Here is a 12,396-nt window from a genome sequence, read left to right as displayed (position 1 = left end):
CCCACACAGTCATTTTTTCATACCAAATGTTACCGAGATGTGTAGGCTACACTGACTCGAGTACCATTTTCTGTTCTCATACAGTACTCATTTGTTTTGTACTCATAAAAGAGCAACCATCTTGTACTCTTATCAGTTCTTGTGACTAATAGTACTCGTTTAAACCGAGTTTTAAGCTCATTGAACATTGAACCCATACCCCAGTTTTGTATTAGGAATAATTTGTTCCTCCGTACTTACACTGACCCCTCATCACTTACCCCTCAGCACTGACCTCTCAGCAATTACCCCTCAGCACTTACCCCTTCCCCTGTTTTCTCCTTCCTCACATTTCCCCTTCCCTTGTTTCTCCTTCCCTACCTTTCATCCACTATTATCCTCTACCTGTTTCCATAATCCCTACCCACCCAAATGTCAACACATATCCGAGGGGTAGGGGCCCCTTCCCCGCCCATACTTTAATATATCCAAGTGACCCCCCCAAAAAAAAAAAAAAAAATCTAGGCCCATTTGGTCATATCTCTAAAGTTGCTCCTAGGCCATTCTCAACTGAAAATGATCTCAACTCCAGCTCACTCCATGCATGGTAACTGGTGAACCCCAATACCCTTTATCTCGAAACTGTAGACATAAAATCTCTCCAGATATTTAATCAGAAGCGAATACTTGAATACTGACAACAAAGCCCTCGTCGAAGAGCTTTCGAAATCCGTTAAACAAAAGATTAAAAAGGGGGGTCTGATAAGCGACAACAAACAATTGGATTTTGTAAACACATTGACGTACCTTTGCAAACTTGTGTGCATTGTCTAATGATTCGATCAAAAATCGAGACAATTGGAGATTAAAGCGTCGTTCACTTTGTAGAATTTTGTTATATTACACTATGATAGTTTTAAAGTGTGTCCCAAAGTTCACGTTCTCCATACAGCAGGCGGTCCACAGACTATAAGGTCAAACTATGTGGTCAAACTCAAAGCCCATCACCTCCATGGTCAGTCGGGGCCAAAAAAATGTTTAGTCGACAGATTTTCTTTTGTTTTTAATTCAAAAGTATTTATTAGCATTTTCAGTCAACCTTGCCCATGGACCGAAATTATAGACCTAACCTCAGAATGCAACATTTCCTATAAGGGACCCCCCGCATTGAACAATTTCACAGACACACACCCAGTCGGAAAATTTGGGATCCGCTTACAGCACAGCCCTAAAACTTCATACTCCTAAAATCGAAGATCAAAGGCCGGAAAAAGTTCCCCTCAACCCACGCACCGTAACCCCTCAAAGCACCCACCGTAACCCTTCCCTCTTTTATAACCCTGTGCACATTAATGTAAATACCTATCGAGGTTTACAAGGTTAACAAATATCACCAAGGATTACTATTACAACACCGCAATCATATCTCATATGATCAATCTAATGCAACACTGACTTAGTATCGTACGATTTCTGTACAAGTTTAGTCCGCAGTCGCCAACTTGTATACATCTGACATGTGTACTCTCTTTCACACTTGTAAAAGGTCATCCGGTGAAGAGATCGTTCGATTTTAATTTGAAAATGCGGGTTTACTCAACCTTGTAATACGGTTTTTGTGAATTAACTATGTAACATCTTATAGCATTCCACCTGGAGGTAAAGATAACAGGTATATATTTCCTTTATGCACTGCAATTGTTGCTATAGACGCGACTTCAGGTTTTTTTCCAGTGTAAGTATAGCATTTCTTGAATGATGTTTTTCATGACTCGCGATCTGTTTACTGCATTGTTCATAGCTGGGATGCCAGTTTTTCTGTGAAGTAACCGGCCAAATCGGATGGGGAAAAAACAACTACAACCCCGCCAAATACCAGTTTCCTTTTATGACAATAGACCAAGTATATGCATTGTGTGAGTTCGCAAGATCTTTGCAATTTAAGCCAGTTCAAGATTCATACGACAGCCAATGGGTGTTACTAAAACGAATGACAATTGCGTTACACATAACGAATGACAATATGTTGTACACACTAAAAAATTGCGTTGACTAAAACGAATGACAATAATGACAGCACAGACATTTGCTTCAACCGGGTATCACAGTTCAGACTTCGTGGGTATCTACATCTAGTAAAGTACGAACAAGATACAAACGCACCTTATAGTAAGCGAAATTGTAAGTCTGATTTTAAAAAGTAAATTTAACGTCATTTTTCCGATATTAATTGATAGAAACTAAAAATACTATAATCTTGAAACGGCTTCAGTTATCTTTCTATATAAGTCTACAGAGGTAAAAAGCACAGCACTCAAGCGCATTCTCACACAAAAACTTTCCCTGTGGTTGCTATCCGTAAATTACACCAAAACCCTGCAACCACGTAACATGCGATTTTCCTCAAATCCTTTTTGCGCAGAAAACCAATAACCGCGTTAATCATTCTATCTCCACTCAAGACTGTCCTTCGTTGTCATTCGCTGTCATTCGCTGTCATTCGCTGTCATTCGCTGTCATTCGCTGTCATTCGCTGTCATTCGCTGTCATTCGCTGTCATTCGCTGTCATTCGCTGTCATTCGCTGTCATTCGCTGTCATTCGCTGTCATTCGCTGTCATTCGCTGTCATTCGCTGTCATTCGCTGTCATTCGCGAATGATAATTAACCCTGTACAAAGTCAATTGTCATTCGCTGTCATTCGTTTTAGTTTGTCCCCAGCCAATTGCGCAATACAGGTCAAACTAGTGCATTGTATATCTACGAATCGTCCTTGAACTTACCGGTTGTCAACTTGTGTGCGGCCATTTGGGCAAAAATTACAACGATGAAACGAATAAACAGGAAATAAAATTGAAAAAGAAGAAATATATGAAATGTAAAAATTTTGGAAGGCAAAAAGAGATATTAAAATAAAAAGACAATTATGTAGCGAAACATATCAAACACATGCAACCGAAGGATAAACAAGGAGCACCGGTGAGTCAAAATTGATCCACTAAAGATCAATCGCCACCATAAAAACGAAGATGTATTGTAAGCAAAAGAACATTCGCATGAAACTCAGAACGAACGCTCACACACGAAACGAACAAGTGCTCAGAACAAAAAAGAACAAGCGCCACCATAAAAACGAAGATGTAACAAGGACAATCGCACGAAATCAAAACGAAAGTTCACGAGGAAACGAACGAACGAGTATGAACTAAAAGGACAGATGCCGCTGTTTTTGTTTTCCTCGACCGTGTTATCATGCGAAATGTAGTTACGACATCATGTATTTACGACACTTCTCTCCAACCACGCTGCACCGTGATTCACGCGGTCAGTGAACTGTGTGTGCTAATCGTCGTCCGCATTGTGCCCACAAGGGAATGTTTAACCTGGACAGAGGAAGCCTTTGTTACGGCGTATCGGCCATTTTTTAGTAATCTGACGGTTTCGAACGAGGTGCAACAGAAGTATTTGACACCACCATCGATCCCAGAAAATACACACTCAGCCTGCTACCGTCGGTAATTAGACACTAGTGTACAGTCTATACATAACAGCTACGGTCAATACCCACAACACAGTTTACATAGCAGCGTGGACATCTCAGGTCTAGATAAAAGATAACAAGGTATCACGTTTCATTACTGTCTGCATTTTGTAGCGACAAGAAGAAAACGTCACTTGCATGCAACGGAAAGTTAACTTTTTCAGGGTGTGGCACGCGGTTTGTGGCAAGGCTTCAATGCCTTTAAAGCCCTCAAAGAGTATATCAGACATTTCATATACTCTGAAGAATATCTAGAAAACGGAACAGCTAGAGATACAAACATTTTTTATGTTGCACTATGACATATCGACACTGCAATTCTGCCCCATCCTACAAAGCAAGACTAGGTAAATAATAGTTCTTCCCAACGCAGGGGTGACTAGATACACAAATAATAACCATATATGGACACTACTTACATAAAAAATGAAAACTCGCGAACAAAGAAATGAATAGATTCTCTTGAATAATTTCTTTTTATTTAGAAAATTCTCTTAAATACTACGAACACTAAACATGTACATGTATAAAGCACGGCTTCACACGAAGCCGTTGCCATGGCAACACATCCGACGGCCAAATTTCCGCCATCCCATGTCAGAGCTCTCCGTGCCCCAAAAAATTGCTATAATGATTATAACACAAGGAGGCAAGATTAGCAATAGTCTGCAGCAGAGTAATTAAAGGGTTATTTATGCTAAGAAAATGCAGGATTTTTCAAAATACTGAAGATAGAACAGACATCTAAATAAATCATGGATGTACATTTTTACGCACTTTACATAATAAATTGTACACCTGATAGAGAATTCTCATTGGTCGTATGTCAAACGGACACGACGGTAATTATTTCGACGAATGCCCAATTGGATTTCGGGAGTTCTATGTTAGCAGCTCCTCCTTTTGTTAAGTCGACCGGTCTCATAGCAAACTACGACAGATTATTCTTACTTTCATAACCCCCTACATACATCCCCCCACCCACCCCTCCCCCGCCCTTGGTGCAGACTATTGTGCACCCTTTTCTGTGCCACTAACCTTCAGAAGTTACAGGACCACAAGTAATGTACCCGGCCTCCCTTTAATTGTTGGTACCCAGTTTTAAAACTATTAGTTCACCTTCAACTCTGAATTCCTGCCTGGCTACTAGACTTTACTTTTAATTTGTATTCTCTTCTTTAAACTCTCTTGCAATTCTTCAATGCTTTACACTAAACCCTTCATACATGATACCAATGGAACGTTACACTGGTCCCGATCATCATTTCACTAAAATGAAGCTTATTTTGGTCAGTACTGTCATTTGACTACATCTCGTGGTCTTTAATACGAGGAAATAAATATAAATCTTTTCCTTTGAAGATCACCGAAGATCACTCTCGAAGTCGAGTAGGTTAAAGAAGGTTTTCAAACTTCCTGCTGGTCCACATCTTCTACTTTAATATGGCTAAATATTAACAAATGTTACATCACTGACTAAATCAGCCATCGCCTTTTAAGATTTCCGCAAAGCTTGCTAACAATCACACACCTCAAAATGTTTAGGTAGGTGCCCTGTTTATAACATTTGGTGTGTTATTTCAATTGCACTCCCTGCTACTACTGTAGAGTACATATATACGGTGACATTGACTGCAAATTTAAGTGACAGGCTCTTATAGGTTGTATAGATCACACATACATGTAACATCAATTCAAGCATGGGGTGAGTAAATGAATAGAAAAAGAAAATATAATTTTTAAAAAAAATTCTTTTTAGTACTGCGTGCAATAAATCCTATATCTTGCAGTTAATTTTAAGGGTGCTTAGAAAGACAGGCTCTGATAAAATGTCTTGTAACTTGGAAAGATTTGCTGAGAATGTCTCTCTAAAATGCTTGTTGAACATGAGTGGCCACTATTAGACTGTAGCATGTTTGAAGTGGACCTGGGGGGGGGTGGGAGTGAGTATTCTCTGGTTTATATTTAGAACAAAAACACAAATTTCCAAGTAGGAACAAGGCAAGTTTGTTCACCTACCCAGCCCCCCCCCCACCTCTTCCCCAACTAATTAATTTACTGACAAAAGATGCCTCAGAAATGCACCCATTTGACATTTTAAATTTCATTTTATTTACTAGGGGACCCATGAATGGTCACACCCCCTCCTTATATTTAATATATCCCGTAATAATAACAATGAGAATAATAACAAGATTAAAATCCTTTCGAAACAAATTTTACAAATATTTCAACAGTAAACTAGGTTTCAGCACCATATTCAATAAAATGTTGTAAATTGAAGAGTTTTTTTTTTGGTTGCATTTAAGTGAAACAGCTTCTAGTGTCAAAACAATACAATCAGCACCATGATGTACATCAATAACACTATGCATTAATAACATACACATAACCGGGTTCTGTCAAAATGTCAGACTAGTAACTATGCATTAATAACACAAACAACCAGGTTGTCTGTTTGTCAAAATGTCAAACTTATAACAGTGCATTAATAACACACACATAACCAGGTATCTGTCTGTCAAAATGTCAGACTTGTAACTATGCATTAATAACACACACAACCAGGTATTGTCAAAATGTCAGACTTGTAACTATGCATTAATAACACAAACAACCAGGTGTCTGTCAAAATGTCAGACTAGTAACTATGCATTAATAACACACACACACAACCAGGTAGTCTGTCTGTCAAAATGTCAGACTAGTAACTTTGCATTAATAACACAAACAACCAGGTGTCTGTCAAAATGTCAGACTTGTAACTATGCATTAATAACACACACACAACCAGGTAGTCTGGTCAGGTGAAAATGTCAGACTTGATTTGCAACAAACCACACTCCTTTACTACTTATTTACCCCGACTTGGGTCCAGTCATTGGCGAGAGGGTGCTGTGTTATCTCTGACTACAGGGACAATATTAATAAACTTTAAATGGTTTTAAATGATATGGATTCACTTGATGTCAAGTCATGACGTCATACATCTCTGTTATATGTAAATCAACCGAGTCAATTACAATAACACCAGCTAAATGTTTGTAGAAAAACATCACCCAATCCTTTCCCCAATCTCCTCACTGCCCCCCACCCACACCCCCCTTCCAAGGTCCCCTTTGTAGTGGTCTCCAATCTACCACACAATTCCTTGTTGCTCCATAATTGTGAGGAATGTCTTAAATCTCCATTGAGGAAGAGTACCCCCTAATAATTATGACCCACTTGACAAGACTTTATGAGAAGTATCTTAGCACCAGTGGAATGGACATTCATCTCTGTCCTGTCAGTGACACTTTTTCTCTAAGGGAAGACTTCTACTTTCCAAGCTAACTGAGCAGGCAAAGACGGAAGAACTAAAAAAAAAACAGTTACCTCCGACGAACTCGTACCACTCGGTTGGGACAATTTCCTAATGCTAATACCTCTCTAAACTGTACACCAATATCATGCTCTCAAAGCACTGGTATTGACAGTACAAACAGTTCCTTATCTTGATCTGATAAAAAACATGATATTCATACTGCTCGTACTGACAATACGAGTGCTCTGAAGCGGGACATAACATAGAAAAAATTGTCCCAACTGGGTGCTCATACAAACAAGGTCATGAATATTCGCGTTGATGCGTACATCAAATAGCCACTAGTGTACAACCAATATAATTATTTTGATATTACACACGGCATGTGACGATTCAATAAGTACAACAACTTCCCGATATGATGTGTTCAAATCCAATAGAACTGTTAGCTATATTTGATACTTCCCTCTAAAGTTCATACATATTGCCTCTAAATATGCCAGCAGAATGCAAACCACACCTCCCCCTATATACCCTTAACCCCACCCCCATCTAGAGCATACAACAGTTTCAGGATAGGTGAACTCCTAGGAAACTATTCTTTATAACATTTTCTAAGTTTGAACATGCAAAACAATTTTGGGACAATTAGTTACAAGCTTATACTAATTTTGCAATAATGAAGGCAATTGACTCTTTCGGGCGATTTTATTTTATATTGCAAACACAGCCGACTGCACTTTTTCCTTTTAATATGCAGCAAAGCGTCTGAGATGAAGACTCTGTATTTAGGAGTCATTTATATAGCAGCATATATGTTCAATACAGCTTGGTGGTATAAACCAGGCCTAGCATTACACAAGTTTAGCCACATAATGATTGACTTAATATTTCAAACATACAAAAAGAATATGTGTATTTATGCTATAAGCAAACATAGTGTGACAGACGAAAAAGTGATTTACTGTATGTAAACCAATTAAACACTGTCTACTTTTAACATTATTTATTACTATTCTCGAACTTTCAAGTAAAAAGTTGACATTTTGATGTAAACAATGACAATCCTAACAGATGACCCTTCCTTACCTATGTTACCACCCATGCACCTACATGATGCCACACTGCATTCAAGTTTTCATGGCTAAAATCAAAACTTCTTTCCCACTTGAGTTTTTGCTTGAAATTTTTACAAAAACACAACATGAGCAAGCTTTCACTGGAGGGGAAAAAAGTATAAATGCCAGTTTCATTCTATTGCCAAAAGGCACGAAATCAACCGGCACTTAGCCAGTGAATAGCTTGAAATTTCCGGGCCTGCCTGGTTAAACCCAAGATGACTTTCAATCCTTACATACCAAATCTCACCCTTGAAAATACGACCCTCCCAGTAAACAACATATGTGTGTATCTTATATTACAGTCACTGATAACCTTAGTCACTATGATATTTCACAGAGTAAACTGAATATAAAAATAATTGTGATGAATAAACCAGTAAATGTGCTGAAGCTCATAACTAAAAAAAAAGAAAAAAAAAAGAGTCATTTTCATTTGGGTTTTGATAATGGTCGTCTGCTGAGTTAATTTTGACAGACGCAATTTTTCTACCAGTTTGAATATGTGGCCGTCTTTGATTACTGTTCACACCGTATGAAAAGACAACATGAATGTGTGACATGAACAGCATTTTAAGAATGAACTTTGACCTTTGACTGATATAATACTTGCCAAGGAGGTCAGCAGATTAAGGGAGTAATGAGTGAAGATGTACATATAATAAATATTCCATTGAGCTTAAACCTAAGGGGGGGGGGGGGAATCAATTTTTTTTTGTAGAAATATTTCAGGTCAGTGCTGCTCAGCTGCATAATTTTTTCAAAAATGGTTTATATTCTTTTTAAAGGGATAGTATCAACAAGCATGACCATTTGGATTTCCAGTGACGAAGAAAATAGTTAATACCATACAGGGTTGAATATTTTTGACTCGCTCCGAGTTTTAAACTGAAATATGCGAGCAGTGTTACGTACCTCTCGTGTACAACACAAAAATGTCTTTATTAAAAAAAACAAGATTAAAACAAAATTGAGTGCTGTATCAAAGTGACTTTGACTACATTCTGTTGAATAAGTAAAATTATCAGTCTATTTAAGAAATGCATATGTAAGCTCTAACCAATATGTGATATCACAGATTATCGTAGAATTATTGTATGAATGTTCTCCGCGTAAAAATGGAAAGAAAAGACTTTGCGAAGCATATATCTCAATGACTGAACAAGCTATGAAGATAGGTGGTGGTGGGTCCATGGTGTTGCTTCACATGCCCATCGCAACTTACATCTTTAAAATTAATCAGATTCGTTATTTGAGTTATTTGGTATTATTGGAGTTTGAAGAGTTTGACGAGTTCAGGCTTCACATCCTCCGCATCATAACATTTACTGTTTGAAAACGTGAGACTTTTTGATCCGATTCCCGATTTCCTGGTTGACAAATAACAACCTAGTGCCACAAATAGTAAACAGCGTGACAGAGAGGCCCAGATAAATATTAGAACATGATTGCACAAGACCTTACGAGTCATACGAGAAGTAGGAAAAAAAAAAAAAAAACAATTTGGATTGTAACAATTTGTACAGGACCTCTGCATTTCTTTCATTTCTGAGATCCAAAATGGCCACCTTTTTTTAGGGCTTTTGAGGTCTTAGAATTCACCCATCTGTGTACAGTTCTAGATATTAATGTATTTCTGTACATTTCTGTCACTTGCGGTATAAGACTACCTTGACCTTGAGCAAGTGACCACCATCGGTCGGTTCTGTGCCGTTTTCTCACCACCTCCGCACCGTTCCTCCTTTTTTGTCCGCACGGACGTGACGGTTAAACCGAGCCACGTCTGCGGCGCTCGTAGTAGGAAGTGTTGCCATGGCAACTTGCCATTCCGTTCCGCTCTCAATTAAAAAAATTCGTCACCATCACTGCAGTGTCAGACAAACGGTGACGCGGTGGGGTCCCTGCCCTTAAACATGTCCTTGAGGGGCATACCGCCGGAATCCTCACCTGGCCCCCCTCTCTCGTCGACACTGGGACGTTTGGGTCTTAGATCGACATCGTTCGAAGGGTTCACGGTTCGGGCCGCTTGCCGGGGATCTAAGCTGCTGCGAGGAGAAGGAGAGGTTGGATGATTTTCTGACGGTTTCTCTTTGTTGTAAGTACTGAGTGCTTGTGCCGGTGGTGGTGGGGAGTTCAATTGGCGCATGTCCACGTCGCCCGATCCTTGGCTTACACCAAATCCTGGAGGCACCACGGGGCCTCCCGAAAAATTACTCTGATCTTGCATACGGCTCAACCGGGGGTCCTTGCTGACTCGCATGTCCACGTCCGAGGAGGCCGCCTGGGGGCCCCCCCGCTTGGCTAATCTCGGGTCCGCGGCACCGGCTCTCGCCGCTGCACGTGGGTCCCTGGATCCCTCCATCCGCAGCGGTTCTAGGGGTGGGATCTCTGCCATCCTGGGATTCCCAAATCTTGGACCACGTGGACCCAGCATCCTCTCGTGCTGTTGGGGCCCACCCCGGGGTGGGCTACCGAACGGTGGCTGTAGTAACGGCGGGGGTCTGTTAGGTCGATGAGGCATCCTCTGGCCGAGTTCGGGCCTCATGGGTCTAGGACCCCTCGGGCCAGCGTTGGCGAACCGAGGGTTGGAATATCCCGTGGGAACTTGCTGCTGTGGAGGTCTGGGAGGTCTCAGCATTCGGGGTGGGAACGACTGGCTGGGTTGTCCGATTGGGTGTCGAGCGAACCCCGGTCCGGGAGGTCTCTGCGGAGGAGGGCCCTGTTGTCTAGGCGGGCCCGGGTGTCGCGGCGACTGTTGGCCAGGCATAGAATACGGAGGTCTCACGTTATTCCTCCCGTCCATCGGGACGGGCGGTGGGGGCGGAAAGTTACCGGCCCTGGAGTCGTTGGGAAACCCCCTGGGGTCCTGAGGCGGCATCCTCATTTGAGGGGGTCGCTGATTCCGTGGGTCGGCTGGTTTACCCCTCACCTCACTGATCACTTTCTTAATCGCGTCCATCATCGCCTGAGTCCTGGCGTCGGCCTCCGTCGGGAATGTCGGCGGGGGTTTCAGCTCCGTGGGCGTGGTGAGTTCGATCGGGGGCAGACTGGGGCGCTCGTCCGGGTCGGACACGGTGTACTCGCTCTGCTTCCACTTCAGGACCCGGAGCATCATGCCGACCTTGGACCTCCGCTCCCGCCCCTCCCTGGGGTCCTTCAGGTTGGGGTCTCGGATGCACTCGAGCAGACGGTACTCGCTCTGGGCGCTGTTCTTCTTGGGCAGGATGTCCGCGAAGAGGTCCTGCACCTGGGGATTCTTCGACTTCTGCACGCTGCTGGTCCCCTTGGTGACCAGGTCCAGGATGTTCAACGGCAACGGAGCTGCCTTGCTGTTGGGAGCCGCGGCGGTGCTGTTGGGGGCCGGAGAACCGGAAAAGAGCGAGGCCAAGGCCCCCGGGAGTTGAGTCTGAGCGCTCTGGGCTTCGTTCTGTTTGTTGTTGGCGATCAGTACGCTGGAGAGGAGCGGGCCGCGATTACTGGCCTCGGGGCTGATGGCGGAGGGGGCCGGAATGACGACCGTGGGATTCTCCGTCCTGATCCGCAGCTTTGGAGACTCCGCACTACCGCCCTCGCTCTGCGACTTCTTGCCTCCTCCCTCTTCCTCGTCACTCGAATACCAGTTGTCCTCTGGATCTGGGGAAAAGAGATAAAGGGAAGGTCAAAGACATGATTTAAAAAGCCTGACCCATCTCTGCCAGAGGAAGGAAGAAGGGTTTGGATGACTTGACCTACTCAGATAAAGACACAGAAGAGGCAAAGTTAGGACTAGTCAGGTGACTCACTATGTTTTTTCGTTCAAAATCATGGTAGGTTAGCTAACATATACATTTTTGGAAATTGTTATTACATGGAAAGTCTGAAAATCACAGTGATACCTGTATGGCCGCCATTTTGGATTTCAAAATGGCCGCCATAAAGTTACATATTTTGCTCTATTTCCACCTCTAATTACCCCTCAAAACTTTTTAAAATATACCTAGCCTATGTTTTCAGGAACAAGGAATCCATTGGTAAAATAATCAGACTTCTGACTGTAACAATTCTTTCTTTTTTTGAGGAAATATTTGTATCCAGGGAACAGCCATTGATACAAAAAAAAATAAATAAATATTGTTTACCCTTATTAGAGGGCAATGCAGTGAGACAGATAGCAATGATGAGAACACAAGGATGAGAAATTTAAGTCTGTAAAATACTTCAAATAAATCAAGATTTCATAATTTTCTCACACTAAAAAGACAGTTTTCCCTTAAATGGCACAGACATCTACTGCAATTTTGTGAGACAACTAACATCAGGCCATCTCAAAAACTCTTCGACCAGAGTCGAATCCACCATATTTCTTTTTGTTCAAAGAGACGCAAGACTCCACGGTTATCTTGCGATCTCAACTCAACGATAACCCAAAAGGACTAGCAAAATAAATCGTTCCATTTTGGGAGAGGTCACGTCACA

General features: G+C 41.7%; 1 protein-coding gene and 1 long non-coding RNA gene across 2 annotated transcripts in view; one reads left to right on the top strand and one right to left on the bottom strand.

Moving 5' to 3' along the window:
* Positions 1-332: 332 nt before the first annotated feature.
* LOC139982573 (uncharacterized) lies at positions 333-9,443 on the top strand. The gene is made up of 2 exons (XR_011798204.1): positions 333-5,968; positions 6,141-9,443. It is a non-coding gene; the product is annotated as an uncharacterized lncRNA (long non-coding RNA).
* LOC139982571 (uncharacterized) overlaps positions 9,228-12,396 on the bottom strand; it is a 20,291-nt gene continuing 17,122 nt past the window's right edge. Inside the window, exon 12 of the mRNA XM_071995483.1 lies at positions 9,228-11,574. Coding sequence (XP_071851584.1) covers positions 9,815-11,574 — 1,760 coding nt within the window. The 3' untranslated portion in view covers positions 9,228-9,814. The remainder of the gene's footprint in view (positions 11,575-12,396) is intronic.

Source organism: Apostichopus japonicus, chromosome 16, assembly GCF_037975245.1.
Source record: "Apostichopus japonicus isolate 1M-3 chromosome 16, ASM3797524v1, whole genome shotgun sequence".
Taxonomy (NCBI): domain Eukaryota; kingdom Metazoa; phylum Echinodermata; class Holothuroidea; order Aspidochirotida; family Stichopodidae; genus Apostichopus; species Apostichopus japonicus.
Note: the sequence above shows the minus strand (reverse complement) of the source record. Positions and strands in the feature narration are given on the sequence as shown.